Below are 24,962 nucleotides of genomic sequence, written 5' to 3'. Positions count from 1 at the left end.
ATAGAGAAAAGAATAAAGTGGCCAGGCACGGTGGCTCACTCCTATAATCCCAGCACTTTGGGAGGCTGAGGCGGGCAGATCACCTGAGGTCAGGAGTTTGAGACCAGCCTGACCAACATGGAGAAACCCCGTCTCTACTAAAAATATAAAAGTAGCCGGTTGCGGTGGCACGTGACTGTTATCCCAGCTACTCAGGAGGCTGAGGCAGGAGAAAAACTTGAACCTGGGAGACGGAGGCTACGGTGAGGTGAGATCGCGCCATTGTACTCCAGCCTGGGCAACAGAGTGAGACTCCATCTCAAAAATGCCGTGAGAGGGATTCACTGATTTGGGGTATAGGGGAGACCTCATGGATACGGTGACACTTTTGAATCCACTCATGGGTAGGAAAGAGTTTGCCAGCTAGGGAAAGGGAGAGGTGAGGAGTGAGGGAGGGATATCGGCATCTCAAGCAGAGGGAGCAGCAGGGAGTAGCAATGCCATGTTCAGGAGATGGGGAGAAGGGGAGTGATGGAGGGTGTAGCAAGAGGAAGCCAGGGAAGCAGGTTAAGCTAGCGCGCTGTGCTAAGTCATCAGACTTACCAGGAAGTAAGCCCTAAGCATTTCAGAGCCGGGCTAATTCAGGTGGAGGCAGTGGGTGTGGAGAAGAGGGGCCGTGTTCAAGACAGGCGTCATGGGAGGCTGACAAGACCTTGCACTTGAATGAAAGGGGGAAGGGCAGACGACGAGGAATGGAGATGTGCAGCTCGAGAGGCTAGATGTTTGGGAACACCACTGATCTGAAAAAGCACGACTTAGGCAGAAGGAGTGGGGGCAGATAGTGGATTTGGTTTGGGGGATGTTAGGACGGAAAGGCCTCGTGGAGATTTGACATCCAACAAATGTGTGCCTGTCACGATGTGCATTGCATGGTGTGGTATTTGTGTTAGGCTTTGAAATTTACGTGATGATTCGGTTAAGGTAAATTGGTTGTTTAAAGGGAATAGACGGGGGAACTAGTAAACATTGATGCTTAGGAAAAAGTGGGAATGCGAAAGGAGTTGGAGGAAGAGGAAAAGAAAAAATAGCGGCGGTGCAACAGTGCTTTGTCATCGTATTACACTAAAGAAAAATACTGTCATTTAGGGCAGTGTCCTTAATCCAAATCCTACTGCAGCCTACAAAGCTCTGAACATTCCCTCCTGGGCTTTCCAGAAATGAAGGTGGGTGGGATAGGAAGAAAGAGCAGTTGGGTCATATGCATTGTAGCAGAAGAGGCAGGTGGGTGAGGGAGGTCCGGCATTCGAGCTGGGCCCTTAGCCTACTCCCTGATACTTGGTAGGCACTCAAGGAATATTTGTTGAGTAAATGTGCTGAAAAATGAAGTCCTTAAAAAAGTCCTTGTACCAAAAGGTGGGAAGAACTGGTTTGTAGAAAGGCTCAGAGTCTTTACAGGACTAATAACAATTCATTCATGTGTCCCAGAGCAGAAAGCCTCAGTGGATCAGGGAGCTGGCACTTTGTTTTTATTCAGGATGGGCTCTGCCTAATTCTCTCCATGGACTCACATCAGCATGTGTCACTAAATAGTGAAACCAGGAGCTGAGCCCTGGGTCCCATGCTCCATCATAATGAACAATGGATTTGTTTACTTGAACTTCTAATTCTGTAAGGTGAGAAGTTCTAAATCCATAAGATCAAGATTCCTACTTAAATTCTTTTGGGATTTAGAAAAATATAATGTTTGCTGAAATGTGTGGGAATTGAGTATACACATGGCTTTTTTTTTTTTGACAGAGTCTTGCTCTGTTGCCCAGGCTAGAGTGCAGTGGCGCAGTCTCAGCTCAGTGCAACCTCCGCCTCCTGGGTTCAAGTAATTCTCCCGCCTCAGCCTCCTGAGTATCTGGGATTACGTGCGCCACCACACCCAGCTAATTTTGTATTTTTTGTAGAGACAGGATTTCACCATGTTGGCCAGGCTGGTCTCAAACTCCTGACATGAGGCAATCCGCCCGCATCGGCCTCCCAAAGTGCTAGGATTACAGGCGTGAGCCACTGCACCCGGCCTACGTATGGCTTCTAAAATCTAGTATTACCTATTATCAATTTGTCTTCTTTTATACCAGGCTTATTCCATGTTCTCTTTAATTCCTCTACATAAATGCACAGTCTTTATTCTCAAAAGTCAGTATGTATCTTTCCTATTTAATGGTCATTTTAACATTGGAATGCACTTATTTGCTAGTGAACAGAGTAACTCCCAGGCACTTTTAACACATCTTTCTATGTCCTAGTGTTCCAGCAACTCAAATGTGTCTTGGAGGCTTGTGGCTACTGCTAATTTGTATTGATTTTTAAAATTATCCCTTCCATTAAAAATGTTCTACCAACGTGTCTACCCTGTTTTCAAAAATTCTCTCCAAATAGCGAAAAGACAAACTACGGGAACACATGCAGAGGATGCATAATCCTGAAAGGGAGGCCAAGAAAGCCGACCGCATCAGCCGCTCCAAGACGTTCAAGCCCCGCATCACGTCCACAGACTACGACAGCTTCACATTCAAGTGCCGCCTGTGCATGATGGGCTTCCGCCGGCGCGGCATGCTGGTCAGTGCCAAGTGGCCGCGGGTTCCTCTGTCTTCCCAGCACACCTCATTTCTGTCGATGATGGTGACTTCTGTGTTGTATTCTGTCCTAAGTCATATGGATCCATGGTTTTGTCAATGTCCAGGGGAAGAAACAGAGGCAAACAATTCCCAGTTTGGAGTTCTGTCTTTTCCAGTCTCCCTTTGCCCTCTTGCTGCTTTTTGGGTCAATTCTTGCAAGAGGCTTTTTTTTTTTTTTAATCACTTTTCATTACTAGTTTTGTTTTTCTTTACCCATCTCAATCTCTGCTCTCACCTTATTTTATTTCCCTCTTTTGTGTCCCTGAATGTATTTTCTTGTGGGGGGTTTGCCTTCTCCCCAGCTGTTCCCTTTTATTTTATTTTATCTTATTTATTTATTGTTGAGATGGAGTTTCACTGTTGTTGCCCTGGCTGGAGTGAAATGGCGTGATCTCGGCTCACTGCAACCTCCCCCTCTCAGGTTCAAGTGATTCTCCTGCTTCAGCCTCCTGAGTAGCTGGGATTACAAGTGCCCACCACCATGCCTGGCTAATTTTTATATTTCATGGTGAAACAGGGTTTCACCGTGTTGGCCAGGCTGGTCTCAAACTCCTGACCTCAGGTGATCCACCCTCCTCAGCCTCCCAGAATGCTGGGATTACAGGCGTCAGCCACTGCACCCAGCCCACAGCTGTTTCCTTTTAATACCTCTCTTTTCCAGATATCAAACAGCAGTAGATGGAAGCTGTCCGTCAAAGCAGAGTATGTGCATCCAGATTAGCTGAAGTATCAGGACAGCCAGTGCTCTGCTCTCAACTCATTTTGACCTTGTTACAGGTGCAGAATATATTTCTGCCAGGAGCTGGAAAGTCATAGAGCAAATTAAAATTCAGAACCTTGGTCTGTATCTCATTCCATGTTCTTAGTAAGGCTAGGGCATTAAATAATGAAAGACAGGTTTGCATGAGGAGAACTCACCAAAGAAATTCATATCAGTGTAATTTCCCTTTTTCCAATAGTAGTTCTTTCAGCCAAAGACTGTTGATGGCTGAATTCACCACAGTGAGTTCACCTTCAGTTGTCTGGTGAATTATTAACTCCTGTTAACCCTGACTGTGAGTGCTTTGGTGTCAGATGGGGTCTGGTGATGCTGGTCCTGGCCAAATGCCTTATTGTTTTGGGGCATTGCTGCAGAGAATTTCAGCTTCTGGTGATCATTATCAGAGGCATTTGTGTAGCTTCTGTTTGGTTAATGGGATCTCTTTTTCTCATTTGTTCTTTGTTTTCACTTTAGGTAAATCACCTGTCAAAGAGACACCCAGACATGAAGATAGAAGAGGTGCCAGAGTTAACTCTACCCATCATAAAACCCAATCGTGATTACTTTTGTCAGTATTGCGATAAGGTAAAAGGGAAATATTCATGCTGGTGTGCCACTGGGGTTCCCTGCTTAGAGCTGACTCGTCCGCATTTATAAATCTATGCTATGATTTGTTTGTTACTCTGACCAGATGGTTCCCTGTCTCTCCGTAGTCTCCATTCAGACAAGAAAGGACTAGAAATACAGCCTAATTTTAAGCCAATTTTTTTTTCTTAAGAAATAGTTGACTTCATTTTTCTTACTGTCCCTTCTCTCTGTGATTTTTGTTACACTAGAAGAGACTTGTTACTGAGTGCCTAGTGTATGAATTAATTTCAAATTCCTAGGTTCTAAAATGAGAGCATTTATCATATGACCTATGACATATATGGTAGATTGGGGGTTTCTATAAGGTAGGGGGGGTTGGGAAAGCTTCGTGGTGGAGTACTCTACTTGTACTACTCCATTATTTTTGTGTAGTTTCAGAAAAGACACAGAATATATATTTGTTGTTCCACCATAATATCCTTTCTTTCTTTTTGAGATGGAGTCTAGCTCTGTCGCCCAGGCTGGAGTGCAGTGGCATGATCTCGGCTCACTGTAACCTCTGCCTCCTGGGTTCAAGCGATTCTCCTGCCTCAGCCTCCAGAGTAGCTGGGATTACAGGCGCCCGCCACCACGCTCAGCTAATTTTTGTATTTTTAGTAGAGATGAGGTTTCACCATGTTGGCCAGGAAGATCCGCCCTCAGGTGATCCGCCCACCTCAGCCTCCCAAAGTGCTGGGATTATAGGCATGAGCCACCACGGCCGGCCATCCTTTCCTTATATAATGTAGCTATATCAGCTTAAAAGTGAGAAACATTTTTTAACATAGATTCCCACTATAGATAGCAGTTGCTATTGACGTTGCCATTTGGAAGATTCTCTGGCTCCTGGTCTTCAGCTGCATACGTCGTATGCGAGCTTTCACAGGCAGCTCTCGTCTGAGGTGAACGGGCCTCGAAAACAATTACCTTCCTGTGTCTGTGTATCATATCCAAATTTTACACTTTAGGATAAAGGGTATTTTCACAGTTATTATCTTAGATTTATGGATTAAAGAAACCTGGCATATCTACATTATGTTCTTTTTTATTCTAATTTATGGTATATGCTTGTTGTCCTTCGATAGATCTGTTAATATACGTATTAATATATTTTATTTGGGTCTACTTCAATACTTTTCCTCAATGTCTTATAACGAAATTGTTAGTTTGCTTTAAGCAAAAAAGTGGAACCGTATACTGCTTTCATGGCAAGGCACTTACATTTGCAGGTTTATAAGAGCGCCAGCAAGCGCAAAGCCCACATTCTGAAGAACCACCCAGGAGCAGAGCTCCCACCAAGCATTCGGAAGCTCCGTCCCGCTGGTCCTGGAGAGCCAGACCCCATGCTGAGCACACACACCCAGCTGACGGGCACCATTGCCACCCCTCCCGTCTGCTGTCCCCACTGCTCCAAGCAGTACAGCAGCAAGGTAGGGGCAGTTTCTGACTAAAGCTGAGGTCAAAACGGCCATGTAACGAATCTCTTAAGGGAAGATGTCTTCTCATCCACATGGTCTGGATGGCTCCTTCTGAGTTGACGGGGGACTGAAAGAGATGTTGTCCTAGTCACTGTAAACAGGGACCACAGCAGAGAACGGAAAGAGAATACTGTGGACCTCCCCCAGAATGAGTGCCATACAGCAGCCCAAGCAGCTGGCTGTTTTCCTTTTCCCTTGGCCTGCGGAGGGCCTCACGTTTGAATGTTCTGTGCTTGTAGTTGGTGAGTTCAGGCTTATGGAAGCACCACGTAGAAGGTTAAGTGGTGGCTTTACAAAGGAGGTGGTTTTGGCTGGGGGGATTGTGATTGATTGCTGCAGGCACTAGCTGGGGGGGATGTTGAGACCTTGCTGGTGGTGTGAGACCAAGTGAGGCTTTACTTCATTCCCACCCTCTTTCCTGCTTTCATAGCATTATGTTACCCCAGGAAGTACAGGCATAGAGTCAGTGTTGCTCTGACTTTTCTTTTTTTAAGACATAAGATAAAAGACTTTAGGAATCTTTGGAGGATTTAGATATGAGAAAAATGGAAAATCACAAATTCTAATAATAATTCTTGTTTTTTGCCTTGCTTTTTCAGACCAAGATGGTCCAGCACATTCGAAAGAAGCATCCGGAGTTCGCCCAGCTCTCCAACACCATACACACACCACTGACGACAGCTGTGATCAGTGCCACCCCAGCGGTTTTAACTACGGACAGCGCCACTGGAGAGACTGTGGTGACGACGGACCTGCTCACCCAAGCAATGACAGAACTGTCCCAGACCTTGACGACAGACTACCGAACGCCACAAGGGGATTACCAGAGAATTCAGTACATCCCTGTGTCGCAGTCGGCGTCTGGCCTCCAGCAGCCTCAGCACATACAGCTTCAAGTGGTGCAAGTGGCCCCGGTACTGCGTGCCTCGGTTTCCCTTAGCCTTATGAGTGCCCTGTTGCCACTAGCACCTCGTTCTCTGATCTGGGGCTGAGATCTATGTAATGTCCTTCTGCGTGGAAGTTCTGAGCCTTGGGCATTTTACAAATGCCCCTTCCCCTTTCAGGCTGATGAGGCCTCTGGCCTTAGCAGTGTAAGAGATTTCTGTCTATGGTAGTCAGAAAATTTTAGGCTCCAGCCTATACAGGCCTCCTGTGCTATGGCAGGACAGTGGCCACAGCACCTGTTTCTGACCCTCCTCTGAATCCTTATCTTTTACCATCTTGGTTGGCTGCTTCGTAACGAGCCAGTTTGATGAATCACGACCTGCGTATCAAATGTCTTATATCAAAGAAAGGTTGTAAAGAATAATATTGATGGCTGGGCACAGTGGCTTACACCTGTAATCCCAGCACTTTGGGAGGCCAAGGTGGGTAGATCACTTGAGGTCAGGAGTTCAAGACCAGCCTGGCCAACATGGCAAAACCCCGTCTCTACTAAAAATATGAAAATTAGCCGGGTGTGGTGGTGGATGCCTGTAATCCCAGCTACTCAGGAGGCTGGGGCAGGAGAATTGCTTGAACCTGGGAGGCAGAGGTTGCAGTGAGCCAAGATCACACCATTGCACTCCAGCCTGGGCGACAGAGTGAGACTCCATCTCAAAAAAAAAAAAAAGGAATAATGTTGATTCAATCTCTGCATATCAGTCAGTGCCTTTGTAGTACAGAGGTATAACTGTGTTCCTTCTACCAGATAGTGAATAACTCATTCTTACTGACTAAGGAACTAAATGAAAGTGATTCTCCCAGAACTATTGTTTCATTTAATTACACTGAGGAGAAGTGTCCCCAAGGCACAAATGAACAAACTTGTTGCTTTGAAATCATTTGGTCTCTGAAAATTTAAAACTAACATGGGAACAGGAGATTGGAAGTTGCCACTGTCATTGACTATTTTTTGTCTTGTTTTTCTTATGGAGGGTTTTTAACTTCAGACTTTAGAGAAACCTATATGAGTCCCTGAAGTTGCCTGTAAATTATGATGTATAGGTACACTGTTCTAGAAAAAGGGCCTGCAGGCCGGGCGCAGTGGCTCAAGCCTGTAATCCCAGCACTTTGGGAGGCCGAGACGGGCGGATCACGAGGTCAGGAGATCGAGACCATCCTGGCTAACACGGTGAAACCCTGTCTCTACTAAAAAAATACAAAAAACTAGCCGGGCGAGGTGGCGGGTGCCTGTAGTCCCAGCTACTCAGGAGGCTGAGGCAGGAGAATGGCATAAACCCGGGAGGCGGAGCTTGCAGTGAGCTGAGATCCGGCCACTGCACTCCAGTCCGGGCGACAGAGCGAGACTCCGCCTCAAAAAAAAAAAAAAAAAAGAAAAAGGGCCTGTACTTTAGCTACTTTTTCAAAGATGTTTATGATACATAAAAGGTTAAAAACCATGGCCGGGCGCGGTGGCTCAAGCCTGTAATCCCAGCACTTTGGGAGGCCGAGACGGGCGGATCACGAGGTCAGGAGATCGAGACCATCCTGGCTAACACAGTGAAACCCCGTCTCTACTAAAAATACAAAAAAACTAGCCGGGCGAGGTGGCGGGCGCCTGTAGTCCCAGCTACTCGGGAGGCTGAGGCAGGAGAATGGAGAATGGCGTAAACCCGGGAGGCGGAGCTTGCAGTGAGCTGAGATCCGCCACTGCACTCCAGTCCGGGCGACAGAGCGAGACTCCGCCTCAAAAAAAAAAAAAAAAAAAAAAAAAAGGTTAAAAACCACGGTTGTAGTAGGTTAATGGTGACAAACTAAAAGCAAATTCTCTTCTTTGATTTCTTTTAATGGATAAAGTATAGATCATTAAATGTAACTGAAAGTTTTGATTCCTGACAACTTCTTTTTCAGCTTATTGTCAGGAACTATCTTTCCTCTCTCTCCTTCTCTTCCAGAATCTAATAACATTAGTGGCTTACGTGTTAGAAGCACATTTCTTTAAACGATCTTTTTCTATCCTGTTTTCTGGCTTGGTCTAGGTGTGGGCTATCTGTGAGTGCAGCACTGGGGCTGAAATCCCTTCCATTCTTCTATTTCTGTTGGCATATATTGGGATATTGTTTTTGCTTTCTTTTTTGAGACAGGGTCTCACTCTGTCACCCAAGCTGGAGTGCAGTGGCACAATCATGGCTCACTGCAGCCTCCGCCTCCCAGGCTCAGATATTCCTCCCACCTCAGCTTTATCAGTAGCTGGGATTACAGGCATGCCACCATGCCTGGCTAATTTTTTTTTTTTTTTTTTTTTTTTTTTGAGATGGAGTCTTGCTCTGTTGCCCAGGCTAGAGTCTAGTGGCACGATTTCAGCTCACTGCAACCTCTGCCTTCCAGGTTTAAGTGATTCTCCTGCCTTAGCCTCCTGAGTAGCTGGGATTATAGGTGCTCACCACCACACCCAGCTAATTTTTGTATTTTTAGTGGAGACAGGGTTTCACTATATTGGTCAGGTTTGTCTTGAACTCCTGACCTCAAGCGATCCCCCGGCCTCAACCTCCCAAAGTGCTGGGATTACAGGGGTGAGCTACTACACCCGGCCACCTGACTAATTTTTGTATTTTTTTGTAGACAGGGTTTTGCCATGTTGCCCAGGCTGGTCTCGAACTCCTGGGCTCAAGCAATTCACCTGCTTTGGCCTCCCAAAGTGCTGGGATTATAGGCATGAGCCACTGCACCTGGCCAGGATATTGTTTTTTGTTGTTGTTGTTGTTGTTGTTTGTTTTTTTTTTTTGAAACGGAGTCTCGCTCTGTCGCCCAGGCTGGAGTGCAGTGGCCGGATCTCAGCTCACTGCAAGCTCCGCCTCCGGGGTTTATGCCATTCTCCTGCCTCAGCCTCCCAAGTAGGCTGGGACTACAGGCGCCCGCCACCTCGCCCGGCTAGTTTTTTGTATTTTTTAGTAGAGATGGGGTTTCACCGTGTTAGCCAGGATGGTCTCGATCTCCTGACCTCGTGATCCGCCCGTCTCGGCCTCCCAAAGTGCTGGGATTACAGGCTTGAGCCACCGCGCCTGGCCCAGGATATTGTTTTTAACTGAACCTTTTCTCTGGAAGGATTTCCCTTAATCTCAATCAATATATATCTGGTTTCTGGGCCTGTTTTCTCTCCTTCCAGGCCACTTCCCCTCACCAGTCACAGCAGTCCACTGTGGATGTTGGCCAGCTCCATGATCCTCAGCCCTACCCCCAGCACGCCATCCAGGTGCAGCACATCCAGGTCAGCGAGCCTACTGCCTCGGCCCCGTCCTCCGCCCAGGTACCCTGCTCCACAGACTATTTGGAGGTGTTAGCATGGCCTCAGGGACTATCAGAGTTAATGAGAGGGAGGACATTCCCTTCAGACCTAGTCTCCTCAGCTACTGAGATACTGTTATTTTTGGATTTTTATTAAAGGATCTTACCTTTGCCTCCAATTTTTATATCGGTATTGTGGACACACATTAAGCTGTTAGCTGTTTCTGCCCTCACAGAGTCCTGTGGTGTGACATCCTAGAAACAACAGTGGTCTTTGCTTTCCATTCTAAATGCAATGGCTAAGTGGCTTCTAGGGTTTGGAACAGTGGCTTTGTGGAGTATTATGGTATATTGCATGTTACTGTGTTTGTATGCTTGAGTCTGGAATTGAGATACATAGATAAGTTCTCAGAGTTCAGAGAGGGAGAGATTAGGTTTAGGAGGGAGTCCAGGGCATTTTTGTAGAAGTGGTCTTTGAGGTCTTGGAGGAGGGGTACAGTTCTGAAACGGGGTTATTCTGTTTGGATTACTAACAGGAAATGATGTTTGGAAAGGAAGCTGGGTGGGTAGTTTGGAGCGGGATTGCAGGTGGCAGGCTGGAGAGCACTGGTGGAAAGGAAGCTGGGTGGGTAGTTTGGAGCGGGATTGCAGGTGGCAGGCTGGAGAGCACTGGTGGAAAGGAAGCTGGGTGGGTAGTTTGGAGCGGGATTGCAGGTGGCAGGCTGGAGAGCACTGGTGGAAGGAAGCTGGGTGGGTAGTTTGGAGCGGGATTGCAGGTGGCAGGCTGGAGAGCACTGGTGAAAGGAAGCTGGGTGGGTAGTTTGGAGCGGGATTGCAGGTGGCAGGCTGGAGAGCACTGGTGGAAAGGAAGCTGGGTGGGTAGTTTGGAGCAGGATTGCAGGTGGCAGGCTGGAGAGCACTGGCCTCATCCTGTTGTCAGGAGTGGGCCTCTTCACTCACCTGTGCTGAACTCCACCCGCCAGCTGGGATTAGTCAGTGCTGGTGAATGGAAATGATGAACTTTGAGTTCCATTTCATTTTGTGTTCCAGATAGTTTTGTGGCACAGGGAAGTCACTTCACCTCCTATTATTTTTAACCTTATATAATGTAGGTAATTATATTTTCTTTCATTTATCTTTCTAACAGTTGATTGAAATTAATTTTTTTGCATACTCTGGTAGAGAATCCTTTGAAAACAAATTAGAATTTCATAGTTATGCTTGCTTTTCATTGATTTTATTCTTATTTAAAGTATTACTTTTAATAATAGCAATGACACGCTGGGCGTGGTGCCTCATGCCTGTAATCCCAGCACTTTGGGAGGCCAAGGGGGGCCGATCACCTGAGGTCGGGAGTTTGAGACCAGCCTGACCAACATGGAGAAACCCTGTCTCTACTAAAAATACAAAATGAGCCGGACGTAGTGGCGCACGCCTGTCATCCCAGCTACTCAGGAGGCTGAGGCAGGAGAATCGCTTGAACCCGGGGGCCAGAGGTTGCAGTGAGCTGAGATCGTGCTGTTGCACTCCAGCCTGGGCCATAAGAGCAAAACTCCGTCTCAAAAAAAAAAAAAAGCAATGATAGTTTCAGCATCATAATTCATATTAGTCTGATTTACTTCCTTCAGTTATCTGTGAGTCTTCACTATATTAGAAGTTCATAATTCCCTGCCATTGCTTTCTCTTTCTCCCCAGGTATCTGGGCAGCCGTTGAGTCCCTCAGCCCAGCAGGCTCAGCAGGGGCTCAGCCCCTCCCATATCCAGGGCAGTTCTTCCACACAGGGGCAGGCCCTGCAGCAGCAGCAGCAGCAGCAGCAGAATTCCTCTGTGCAGCACACGTACCTGCCCAGTGCTTGGAATTCCTTCCGTGGCTATTGTAAGTAAGAAGGGACGATGCCGTGTCGGTCAGGGGTGGGAGATCTCCAGCCATGTGTCTGAATGTATTCAGCTTATGATAGATTTTTAAAGTATCTGTTGACCGTTTTGTACACTCTCTAGTGCATGTACTTCAATGAGTTTCATGACAAATCTCAAGGTGTAGCGTTCTGATTTCACAGAGCTACCCTGATAGGACATTTTTGAAACGTCAGGTATATCGCTGGAGGAAGCATAGCTGTGTAATTAAGTGGTAAGATAGATGGATATAGGCTATGTTGAGTCATCCCTTCCACCAATATTTGTAGAATGCCTGTGTATCAATCACTGTACTAGACCCTGGCTATACCAAGAATAATATTCTCATTGGTATCAGTAACACCACACAATAATGATGTTAACCAACTTTCATTAAGCTCTTACTGTATGGCCAGAAATGATTCCGAACCATATATATCACAGTCAGTATTCACAACAACCTATGAGATAAGTACAATTGTTATTTGCATTTTACAGACAAGACAATTTCCACATACTCACTTTTCCAAGAGCTAGTAAACAGAGGATTGGAACCCAGGCAGTCTGGCTTCAGAGTGTACACTCTACACCACCCCACTGTGCTGCTGACCACCATCTAGTAAAGGAGAGAGACATATGAGTTGTTGATTCCAAAACCCTGATATTCGTGCTGTGGAAACAGTAACAGGCTGGCTGACAGAGGTCAGAGTAGGTAAACCCCTTGGTGGGGAAACAGCTTTGGGTTGCAGGCCAGGAAGTATGAGACCTTTATCATGGAAGGTATGGAAGGAATAGTAGACGTAACAGACCTCAGTAGTAGAAACTAGGAGGAATAGGTGCTGAGAAGGGAAAGTATTGATCTTTCTTCTACTGTTGATTTATTTTGGGGGGGCCCGTCTTTGTCATGATTGATCCTTGGCTATGTTACATAGATTTGCTGTGGAGTCAGGCTCAAACTCTACCATCTAGTTAATTTTTACAATCAATATTCTTTTTTTTTTTTTTTTGAGATGAGGTGTCGCTCTGTCGCCCAGGCTGGAGTGCAGTGGCACAATCTTGGCTCACTGCAAGCTCCGCCTCAGCCTCCCGAGTAGCTGGGATTACAAGCACGGGCCACCAAGCCCAGCTAATTTTTGTATTTTTAGTAGAGATGGGGTTTCACAATGTTGGCCAGGCTGGTCTCGAACTCCTGACCTCAGGTGATCCACCCACCTTAGCCTCCCAAAGTGCTGAGATTACAGGCATGAGCCACCGTGCCCGGCCACAATCTATACTCTTAAACACTGGACGTCACAACAAGGGCTGGGTCTAGTTTCCACTCAGGGAAGGACTCTCTTACCACTAGAATCTGGTGAATAGACTGACCTCTGTACTCAGTATAATTCCTGTGAAAGAAAGTGAAGTGGGCTGGGTGTTGTGGCTCATGCCTGCAATCCCAGCACTTTGGAGCCCAAGGTGGGCGGATCACTTGAAGTCAGGAGTTTGAGACCAGCCTGGCCAACATGGTGAAACCCTGTCTCTACTAAAAATACAAAAAAATTTAGCCAGGTGTGGTAGTGGGTGGCTGTAATCTCAGCTACTCAGGAGGCTGAGGCAGAAAGATCGTGCCACTGCACTTCAGCCTGGGTGACAGAGCGAGACTCTATCTCAAAAAAGAAAAAAAAAAAAGTGGAGTGATGAAGATACTCATGGTAAAAATAGGATGAGCTAGCATTCTAACCTGTAGAAAAGATTCTGGGACTGAAATTTATTAGGGAAAAATATAAAAATATACAAAAGTAGAGAGAGTGTAACGAACCATCCTGTACCCATTGTCCAGCCTCTGCAGTTACCAACTTACACCCAACCTTGTCTCATATATGCGCCAATCATTATCTCCCATCCTCCAACTGGATAATGATCCATCATATCACCTTATCCATACATATTTTGGTATATATCTCTAAAAGAAAAAGACTATTTGAGATAGGGTTTTGCTCTGTCTTCCAGGCTGAAGAATGCAGTGGCGTGATCATGGCTCACTGCAGCCTTGACCTGGACTCAAGTGATCCACCCACTTTGGCCTCCCCAAGTGCTGGGTTTACAGATGTGAGCCACCACGTGTAGTCTAATTTAAAAACAATTTTTTAGAGCAAAGATCTCACTACATTGGCTAAGTTGATCTCAAACTCCTGGGCTCAAGTGATCCTCCCGCCTTGGGCTCCCAAAGTGCTGGTATTACAGGCATAAGCCATCATGCTCAGTTGAAAAAAACTATTTTTTAAAAGCACAACTCCATACAACATTATCACACCTACAAAGAAATGACAGTAATTTTTCTTTATTTATTTTTTAAGAGAGGGGGTCTTGTCTGTCACCCAGTCTGGAGTACAGTGGTGTGATCATAGCTCACTGCAGCCTCCAACTCCTCAGCTCAAGCCATCCTCCTGCCCTAGCCTCCCAGTAGCTAGGACTACAGGCACATACCACCATGCTTTGCCAATTTTTTTTCCTTTAAATTTTTCGGTAGAGATGCGACCTCGCTGTGTTGCCCAGGCTGGTTTTGAAACTTCTGGGCTTAAGTGATCTTCCCATCTTGGCCTCCCAAAGTGCTAGGATGATAGGCGTGAGCCCCTGTGCCCAGCCAACAGTAATTCTTTAATACCCACAAATACATTTAAAATGCCCAGTCAGGGTTTTTATATTTCTATGATTGTCTCAGAAATTTTTTAAAAAATAGTTTGTTTGCTCAGCCAGGCTCAGTGGCTTACGCCTGTAATCCCAGCACTTTGGGAGGCCGAGGCAGGCAGATCACGAGGTCAGGAGTTCGAGACCAGCCTCTCCAACATCGTGAAACCTCGCCTGTACTAAAAATACAAAAATTAGCTGGGCATGGTAGTGCGCACCTGTAGTCCCAGTTACTCAGGAGGCTGAGGCAGGAGAATCGCTTGAACCCAGGAGGCGAAGGTTGTGGTGCGCCGAGATCACGCCACTGCCCTCCAGCCCCGGCATCAGAGCAAGACTCCATCTCAAACAAAAAAAGTTGGTTTGCTCATATTGGGTTCCGAATAAGGGCCATACATTGCAATTGATGATGAGTTTTGAGTTTCTTTTAATGTATGTGTTCACTCTTTTAAGTTATAATTTGTGTGTTGAGGAAACCGGGTCATTTGTGCTGTTTTCCGCATTCTGGATTTTGCTGGTGGGATTCCAGTGTTACCATGCAGTGAATATGTGCTCTTCTGTTCCTTTCATTTCCTGTAGACTGGCAATTCGATCTGCAGGCTTGCCCAGGTGCAGTTTGTTTTTTGCCTCCTGATATTTCATAGCTGGCGTGTGTACTTCTATCAAGAGCACATAATGTTAAGGTGTCTCTCTTTTTGTGATGTTAGGAGCCATCGGTGTTTATTCCTTAGCTCCATTATTTCATTAGGGCTTGCAAAGTTGTGATATTCTTTTTTTTTTTGAGATGGAGTCTTGCTTTGTCACTCAGGCCTAGAGTGCAGTGGTGCGATCTTGGTTCACTGCAATCTGCTTCCCAGGTTCAAGTGATTTTCCTGCCGCAGCCTCCCAAGTAGCTGGGACTACAGGCACCTGCCACCTTGCCTGGCTAATTTTTGTATTTTTAGTAGGGATGGGGCTTTCACCATGTTGGCCAGGTGGGTCTTGAACTCCTGACCTCAAGTGATCCGCCTGCCTCGGCCTCCCAAAGTGCTGGGATTACAGGCGTGAGTCCCTGTGCCTGGCCATGATTCTAGCACCTTATTCATTAATTAGCTAGAAAACTTTTATAAAGAAAAAAATTTTACCTTAACTACCAAGTTTCTCTCAGGTACAATTTGTACAAGAAAGGCAGGATAAATGCTTTAAATACCTAATCCATTTCCTTTGTTTACCAGTTTTCACAAAATGAATTGATTTCTTATGCTATCCAAGGTGATAGGGGTGTGTGTGCACATCTTCGTGTGGTTATGTACCCGTGGATTTCAACGCCTGGTGTGTTTCAGCTGATTGCAGGTGTGATCCTTACCGATGCTCAAGTGATCCCCTTCTCTGGCTTGTAGGAGCCTCTTCTAACTGGCTCCTGCGTTATTCCCACATGACCCGATACCCTTTAATCACATCTTGTGTGCTGAGAAGACACAGTGCCCCACAACTGTCTCACAAGCTTTCTGCCCAGGTCTGGAATCAGCCATTTTCCCAAGAAAGTCTCATTCTTTTAGTAGAAAATATTATTTATCAACAAGATGCTAGGGTCGGCTTTATTTTTAATTTGCTCTAATAACACTGGTGGTGAAATAAAATTCAAGTTGGATTAAATTATGATAGCCAAGTGTGGATACATTTGTGTCACAAATTCAAATCTGAATATAAAAGATAAAAATATTGATTTAAAAGGTAACTCTTTGTGACTTATTTCAAGGTTTTAAAAATTGTTGAGTATTTGTCTTTGTGGATACTGAGAAGCCACATTTGAAGGGGAATGCACTGATTGTCTCTGACACTGGGTCGCTGCGTACCAGTCTCTTCTCAATTCGTAGCACAGAAATCATATCATTGTAAGACTCTCATGGCAAGCAAATCAGTGGGGACTGTGGCTACTGGTTATGGTTTTGTTTCTAAGATTTGTGTTAAAATCTGAGACCACTGAACTATGAATATTTCCTGTTTTTTAGCATCTGAGATTCAAATGATGACACTTCCCCCAGGTCAGTTTGTGATTACAGACAGTGGTGTGGCAACTCCAGTTACTACTGGCCAGGTGAAGGCGGTTACTTCGGTAAGCAACCTGTGGTGCTATACAACTCTTGTGACCACTTACCTTTTAATGATTGGCTTACTCTGTTTTCTCACAGTAGTTGAGGAATTCTTTGAAAGCTGGGTCTTGGGTCTTATCACTTTATCCTCAGTGCCCTATCCAGGAGACTAGGATATAGCAAATGCTCAATAAATATCTGTTCAATTAATAACTGTAATGGTCCTAGCTCCATCGCTGTGAGCCTTTTTTTTTTTTTTTTTTTTTTAGACAGAGTCTCGCTGTGTCGCCAGGCTGGAGTGCAGTGGTGCAGTCTTGGCTCACCTGCAACCTCCACCTCCTGGGTTCAAGTGATTCTCCTGCCTCAGCCTCCAGGGTGGCTGGGATTATAGGCCTGCGCCACCCACCCAGCTAATTTTTGTATTTTTAGTAGAGATGGGGTTTCACCATGTTGGCCAGGATGATCTCAATCTCCTGACCTCATGATCCGCCCACCTTGGCCTCTCAAAGTGCTGGGATTATAGGCGTGAGCCACCGTGCCCGGCCCTTATGAGTGTTTTTATATGCTTCTTGGAAAGATTAAGTCCTCAAGACAATTGGCCCTCAACTGGGTTGGGAGAGAATAATATAATGAATCAATTATGGAGCTGTATTAAACATTTCACCCACCTGAAAGTGAAAAACATTGCCTTAAATTATCTAAGTTGGGCAGGTACAATGTTGATTGTGTCTCCTTCTGTTTTTATCTTCACTGGTTTGTTCTGGCCTGCCTCTTAAGTTATTAGAAGACAGAGTACATACATGGGAATTTAGAAAAATACTCTTGGCTGGGCTCAGTGGCTCATGCCTATAATCCCAACACTTTGGGAGGCCAAGGCAGGCAGATCACTTGAGGTCAGGAGTTCAAGACCAACTTGGTCAACATGGTAAAACCCTGCCTCTACTAAAAATACAAAAATTAGGTGGGTGTGGGGGTGCATCCCTATAATCCTAGCTACTTGGGAGGCTGAAGCATGAGAATCACTTGAACCTGGGAGGCGGAGGTTACAGTGAGCCGAGATCATGCCACTGCACTCTAGCCTGGGCAACAGAGTGAGACTCTGTCTCAGAAAAGAAAAAAAAGAAAAATACTCCTGGGTGGATAAGTTCGGAGATCTTCTGTACAGCATGCTGGCTGTGTTCATAATGTATCGTATACTTGAAAACTGTTAGTATAGATAATGTTTTTTGCCATAAAATAAAATGGCAAGTGCTTGAGTTGATGGATATGTTAATCAGGTTGTTTTGTTTAATTATATCTTAATAAAGCTAGAAGAAAAAAAAGGAAAAATGCTTTTCAATGGCTAGCAATATTGAGATATTACCAAGGGAAGATTTTCTTAAGAGGTTTCAGAGGGTAGCTAGCTAGTCTTGTGGTCTCAAAACCCTGATTTTTTTTTCTTTCTTTCTTTCTTTTTAGTATACGGAGAGCTCACCTGTTTCTCAGCACACAAGGTCACATTAACTAGACTTAGGAGAGAGATGTAAATCCAGAGTGACACTATTAATTGTCAGTGAAAACAGTAACGATTGTAAAATGGGATAATCACACTGGCATGACCAGGACATTTTTTGTTCCCTGTACGACCCATTGACTTTGTTCTTTTTCTGGCCTGGAACTCATTTGAGAATGGTTTTAGCCAAGACTGTTTCTCTTCCCCTACCACAGTGTACATGCACACTAATTTAATGTACAGTTTTGGGGGTTTTTGCATTTTTTGCAGCCGACCTATGGACCCCCCTAGGAGTCAATGGACCCTAGGTTGACAAACAGCCCCCTCCCCACATGGAAAAAACAATCATGATCACAACGTTGCCTGGTGGGGGTGAACTCAGAACATCTGACCCTAGTGGAATCAAATGGGTATTTGGCGATGGCTCTTTTCTGGGCAGTGCAGACAGGCTACTGCCTGAGAGTCTCTCTGTGACGTCTCTTTTCCTCTGTTCTGTAGCTGACCAACCCTCCTTCTGACTGACAGACACATTTCTTTAAAAATGTTAATGTAACAAAATAGCCAGCTACAGGTCTCTGAAGACGTTTTCATGATGAGGGGAAAAATAAGAAAACAAAGACAATGTGTAAGTTTTCGTAAAGCTAAATTTATTCAGTGTAAGGGATTTCATTCTGAGATCCTGTTCTTCCTGTGCTCTTGAGTGTTAAAATCTCTATTTGATGGTAGCATGTTTTAAATGACCTTACTTGACAAAATAAAATTTGGGAACCATTTATTATTGTTATTATTCTGAGACAGAGGCTCGCTCTTGTTGCCCAAGCTAGAGTGCGATGGCACGATCTCGGCTCACTGCAACCTCTGCCTCCCGGGTTCAAGCAATTCTCCTGTCTCAGCCTCCCAAGTAGCTGGGATTACAGGCATGCACCACCACGCCCAGCTAGTTTTTTTTTTTTTTTTTTTTTTTTTTTGTATTTTTAGTAGAGACGGGGTTTCTTTATATTGGTCAGGCTGGTCTCGAACTCCCGACCTCAGGTGACCCGCCCACCTCGGCCTCCCAAAGTGCTGGGATTACAGGCGTGAGCCACCACGCCCGGCCTCCATTTATTATTTTTTTAAAATTGTGCTGGTCTTTTGAAATTCTGAACTCTGAGAACCATTGATCTTGACTACCTGTCTTCAGGGTCATTCTGCCTCTTCAAGGAGACTTTAACTATCTCTTCTTGGATCCATTCTGTATTAGTCTTAAGATCGAATGGACAGTCAACTGTCTTTTCTGAATGTGTAAATTCTTAGGAGCATTGCAACAGCACGTTTTCTTTGCCACGAGTGTTACCACCATGATGCAAATTACTGTACCTGAAGTTGTTCACTCTAGCATTTGGTGAAACGGCTAAGGTGCTCCTTTAAGGAGCTTACCTTTGTAGTCAATTATTGTGACTGACCCGCCCTCTCTAAAGGACCTAGGTAAAGCATCTCTCACAGATGCCTATTTTGGGTCCCTTGTGACATTTCTTCGCATCTCTCTCCTTCCCTAGTAGCTTCATCCTCCCTTTAAGGCCCCAGGTTTTTAAACATCCTTTTCTTCTTCCTTAAGGGTCATTATGTGTTATCAGAAAGTCAACCAGAATTGGAGGATAAGCAAACTTCCGCCCTCTCTGGTGGAGTCCAGGTCCAGCCACCTGCACACAGTGACTCCTTGGATCCCCAGACCACCAGCCAACAGCAGGCTACACAGTACATCATCACCACCACGACCAATGGGAACGGAAGCAGCGAAGTGCACATCACCAAACCATGACTTCCACCCTGGAGCTCGAATCCAGCACCCACCTCATGTCTGTTCTCATAAGTCTGAAAGCTCTGACACTTAGAGCTCTTTTGTAAGATTTATTATTCACTCAAGAGTCTGGAAACGACAGTTTTGTCTCTCATCCATCCACTGGGGTTTATTTTGCCAAGGTCATCTTTATCAAATTGACTCTTCAAACCCTTCGTTTTTTGCCACGGAACGGAGATCTTTCAGGGGAAAGTAGATTTCGAGATGGAGAGAATTTGCCTTGCTCTTGAGTTGGTCTTTTAACACACTGACAAGCCTTACTTTTCCTTTGTGGAAATATTAAGTGGTGTATTGTGTTCATACCAAAGGTGGAGACAGGATGTGCCAAGTCCATGGTTACTGGACTTCTTATTCCAAGCCGTGGCACCGGAGGAGAAGGGGCATTTTGTGGGTGTGTATTAGGTCTGAACTGCTTTATCTTGTTTTAGTTTTCAGTAATTTAACAAAGGGAGCTTGTTGAATAAGAAAATGAAAATGATGAAACAAAAGTTTTGACAGTGACGTTCTGAAGCAAAAACTGTCATCTAAATTTTTCTTGCTGATTTTTTTTTTAACTTCCCTATTTTAGAAAACTGTTGTTAGGCTGTTGATAGTGCTTTCCAGAGATGCTGGTCCTCAGTGGATTAGGTCAGAAGCTCACGTTCTGATAGTTCTTCATTGTTTCACAAAGGTGGACTCCCTGAAAGAGAAAAGTCTGCTTGATGTCAGCAAAATCTAAACCCCTGCATTAACACTTTTCCTCCCATTCTCTGGTTGTGGTGGTGGTAAGAACGAGATATTGGTATCAAGAAAAATTACCAAAACTAGATAGAGAGAGAGAGAGAGAAGAGAGAGAATTGAAATTTTGTTCTGCCTTGCAGGATCCATTTATCATTCATTGGTAAAGGATATATTCCTTGACCAAGTGTACATTTAACTCTTGCTGACAGTGTTCAGTGTATTTTAGTACTTTTAACGCTGTCTTAAAATGAACATTCTTTAAAGTTGGATGGAAAGGTGGCATTTCTTATTTCTTAACACTTTTAACTTTAAACATATTGTAACTCATCTGGACCTTTTAATAAGATGATCAACTTCACACTTAGGGAAAAAATTAAAATGTGAGGAAAACTTATAATAAAGTAGTTATAAGGGATCTGGAAGAAATCCAGTCTTTATGAGTATACTATTAGTTGGGCATTAAAAAATCAGTATATATTTTATCAACTTTCTGTGACATGCTAACACGTTTTTAGAATAATTATTGCATAGTAGAATTTATTACTCCAGAACAGAAAGACCTTACTTCATTTCAAATGAAGTTAATTAGTTTACATTTCTGGGTAAAAACTGGTTCTATAAATTAAGTAGAGTAGCTTCTTTATGATAAAGACAGTTTCTGAAAAGTGAACAAGTCTGTTAAAAGAACTTTATTGATGGGTAGATTTCGCACTTTATTTCTGAGACTGCGTTCGTATCGCTATTCCCCAATGTTTGAGTGCTAAGAGAACTTGAGAAAGTTACTTCATAAATGTACGGAAACTGAAAATGGACTCTCTGTCTTTGGGAGAAAGATATTCAACAGGAAATATTGACCCTGCATTACAAAATACAGACTCGGGTTCCCTAAGTCCTACAGTGTAATGATTACAAATATCCCAGTGTCCTGTCCAGAAAGCCTTTCTAGGGGAAGAATAGCAGCACTTGCTAAAGATCCAGTTTTAGCTTTGATAACTGATATTTGGCCCTGTTATGTTCTTTTTCATTTGAACCATAAGGTATCTTCCCTCCCCTCAGGAATAACTTATTGGAAAACTGAAAAGAATCACTGAATGGAATGTTCATTTTATGGCAGTTATTTTAAGTTTTAAAATACACAGAGGAAAATATTGTGGAAGGACTTCTTTGCTGCTTTCCCTTCTAAGTTTTCTTCTTCTTCTTTGGTCCTTATGTGAAATAAAGACTCTCAAACTGATTTGTGTATTATCAGCCAGAGATGCGGATGGCAGTCGAGCCAAGTCACGTGGCTTTCAGATCAGGTATTCTGCTCATTCATTCCAAGGTCATAGATTCTTAAAAGGACCTGGATTTCAAGAGGTGGCAAATGACGAGCCATCAGAAAACTAAATTTGGAAAACATGTATGTAGCCAGTGTGGATATTGTGGCCTCTCTCAAGACACATTGACACTGTAGACTTCATTCAGTGCAGTGTATTTTGGAGTAGGTTGGATGTAGATTTTGTTTTTATTGTTGATTTGTGCTGACAGAAATAGACATTTCATCATGTAAAATTCCTGTTTTTCTGGAAAAACCTATTGTTTTGATCTTGTTTTCTGACTCGGAAGTATCCTTTCAAAAAACTCTTAAGATATCTAGGTCTAAAAAGCACTTCATGAGATGCTAAAGCTGACCCACTGGTTGAAAATGTTGACCCTATCCTATTATTTAAATGTGAACATTTATTGTACATTCAGTGAGTTATAGTGTTAATAGTCTTGTGCTATGCAGCAGGTGTAAAAATTAATAAATATATTTTTTAATAAGCCTGTTTGTATGTGTGAAGCTACAAGAGCTATTTTTTTTTTTTCTTTTAAGAATTGCAACTTCTGGTTTCCAGCGTGGCATGTAGGAAGCATGGAAGTGGTCTCTCCATCCTAGCAATAAGTAAGAAGCTGAGCAAATGGAAAGATCAACATCTCTCCTGAGATCCGTCAGAAAGTTGAGCTCACAGGACAAACTGCCATCCCCAAAATTGGAAAGACAAACAGGCAGATACAGAGAATAATAGCTTATAGAGCAGAAACCCATGAGAAAAAGATCCATGAGCAGTAACCTCTGTGAGAACCAGGGCCAGGTTAGGAAAATGTGAAGTCTATTTGATGAATTGCTGCAGGCTCAGCATGGAGAGATCTGAGACGTTAAAAACTCCAGGGAACTCCGTCACTGGAGGGGGATCAAGGGAGACCCACACTTTTATGAGTTTTATCCCCAGGAGCTTGACTAGGTTTTCACAGTGAAATTCGGAGAAAAATCCCCACATGTTTCCAGCAGAGGAAGGGGAGAAGGAACCATTTTGAAATACTCCAGAGCTTTCTGATCTTTCTATTGTAACAAGCACCTAACCTGCTGAAGTTATAGCAGAACCTCAGTCACCTGGAGGAAGGGAAACACCCAAACCCAGCTCATTCTAGCTATCGTCCCTCATCTAAGAGGGGATAACTGCGTAGCGCTCGTGAGGGACACAGTCCAGAGGCACAGGGTCACCAGAAGACTGAGGCCTCATTTAGGAATACAGAATGCTTCCCCCACCCCAACACCTTACCACCACATTGCTCAAGGCCTCCTTACAGAAATTCTCTCTATCTGGCACATCATGACCAGCTATCAAGAAAAACATTACAAGGCATACTAAGAGGCAAAAGACACAAGTCTGAAGAAAGAGAGCAAACATCAGACCCAGATTTAGATATGGCCCAGACGCTGGAATTCGCAGACTGGGAATTTAAAACAACTGTGAACAGTATGAAAAGGGCTCTACTAGAGAAAGTAGACAACAAGCAATAACAAACAAGCAATGTAAGGAGAGATGGAAATCCTAAGAATGAGCTAAAATGCTAGAGATAGAAAATGAAGAATAGCCTGGGCACGCAAGCTCACACCTGTAAACCCTGCACTTTGGGAGGCTGAAGTGGGTGGATCATTTGAGGTCAGGAGTTCAAGACCAGCCTGGCCAACATGGTGAAACCCTGCTTCTACTAAAAGTGCAAAAATTAGCCAGGCGTGGTGGTGGGCGCCTATAATCCCAGCTACTCGGGAGGCTGAAGTGAAAGAATCGCTTCAAGCTGGGAGGTGGAGGTTGCAGTGAGCCGAGATTGCACCTCTGCACTCCAGCCTGGTGACAGAACAAGACTCCACCTCAAAAAAAAAAAAAAAAAAAATCCTAAGAAAGAATCGCCGAGCTTGAGGATATCTCAATAGAAACCTCTATAACTGAAAGACAATATCCAAAAACTGTGAGATGATGTAAAAAAAAGTATAACTATGCCTCATGGGAATACTAGAAGAAGCCAGAGAAAGGAACAGAAGAAATATTTGAAGCAATAATGATTGATAATTCCCCAAATCAATATGGAACATGAAACCCCAGATCCAGGAAGCTCAGAGGACATACAGGGTAAATGCAAAAAGTCCTTCAAAACCAAAACACAAATGAACAAAAAATAACTTTTCTTCTGAAACTGAGCACACAAGGAGAGAGTGGAATGAAATGTTTAAGTGTTGAGAGAAAAAAGCAGTGACTAACCTAGAATGCTGTACCCCATGAAATTATCCTCCAAAAGTAAAGGGGATTTGTTGCCAGTAGACCTGCCTTGAAGAGAATATTAAAAGAAGAGAAGTTTTTCAGAGAGAAGAAAAATGATAAAAGTCAGAACCTCAGATCTACTTAAAGAAAGAGCATCATTATTACCTTTGATAACTGAAGGTAAAAGAAAAATCTTGCTTTTTCTTATTCTTCATTGATTTATTTTTCTTTTTACTTTTTTGAGACAGGGTTTCACTCTGTCGCCCAGGCTGGAGTGCAGTGGTGCAATCACAGCCCACAGCAGCCTTGATCTCCCTGGCTCAAGCGATTCTCCCACCTGAGTCTCCTGAGTAGCTGGGACTACAGGCACGTACCACCACACCTGGCTAATTTTTTGTATTTATTTTAGTAGAAATGGGGTTTTGCCGTATTGCCCAGGCTGGTCTCGAATTCCTGGGCTCAAACGATCCACTCATTTCAGCCTCTTAAAGTGCTGGGAATACAGGCATGAGCCGTTGTGCCTGGCCTCTTCATTGATCTAACACATGACAGTTTGTTCAAAATACTAGCAATGATATATACTAATATATCTGTATATATGTTCATATGTAAGTGAAATGAATGATGGCAATAATATAAGGGACGGTGGGGTGGGAGGGAGGAATTAGGATTATTTCGTTATAAGATATGCACACGATGGCCAGGTGTGGTGGTTCACACCTGTAATCCCAGCACTTTGGGAGGCCAAGGCAGGCAGATCACCTGAGGTCAGGAGTTTGAGACCAGCCTGACCAACATGGAGAAACCCGTCTCTACTAAAAATACAAAATCAGCTGGGCATGGTGGCGCATGCGTGTAACCCCAGCTATTCAGGAGGCTGAGGCAGGAGAATCTCTTGAACCCAGGAGGCAGAGGTTGTGGTGAGCCAAGATCATGCCATTGCACTGCAGCCTGCGCAACAAGAGCAAAACTCTATCTCAAAGAAAGAAAAATAAAAAAGATATG

The 24,962-nt window shown here is 44.2% G+C and overlaps 1 protein-coding gene across 5 annotated transcripts in view; it reads left to right on the top strand.

Annotated features, from left to right (window-relative positions):
- PRDM10 (PR/SET domain 10) overlaps positions 1 to 22,220 on the top strand; it is a 103,936-nt gene extending 81,716 nt beyond the window's left edge. For 2 of the 5 annotated variants that reach the window (XM_033204306.1, XM_033204307.1), the window contains 8 exons: positions 2,407 to 2,586; positions 3,880 to 3,990; positions 5,262 to 5,462; positions 6,110 to 6,424; positions 9,598 to 9,699; positions 11,412 to 11,592; positions 16,265 to 16,368; positions 19,432 to 22,220. In XM_033204306.1, the coding sequence (XP_033060197.1) occupies positions 2,407 to 2,586; positions 3,880 to 3,990; positions 5,262 to 5,462; positions 6,110 to 6,424; positions 9,598 to 9,699; positions 11,412 to 11,592; positions 16,265 to 16,368; positions 19,432 to 19,635 (1,398 nt within the window). In that variant the 3' untranslated portion in view covers positions 19,636 to 22,220. Of the gene's footprint in view, positions 1 to 2,406; positions 2,587 to 3,879; positions 3,991 to 5,261; positions 5,463 to 6,109; positions 6,425 to 9,597; positions 9,739 to 11,411; positions 11,593 to 16,264; positions 16,369 to 19,431 lie in introns of all 5 variants that reach the window. The other 3 variants (XM_033204305.1, XM_033204304.1, XM_033204309.1) reach the window with 2 other exon arrangements.
- Positions 22,221 to 24,962: the final 2,742 nt, after the last annotated feature.

Source organism: Trachypithecus francoisi, unplaced genomic scaffold, assembly GCF_009764315.1.
Source record: "Trachypithecus francoisi isolate TF-2019V2 unplaced genomic scaffold, Tfra_2.0 Lachesis_group8, whole genome shotgun sequence".
Lineage (NCBI taxonomy): Eukaryota > Metazoa > Chordata > Mammalia > Primates > Cercopithecidae > Trachypithecus > Trachypithecus francoisi.
This window is presented reverse-complemented; position numbering and strand designations above follow the sequence as displayed.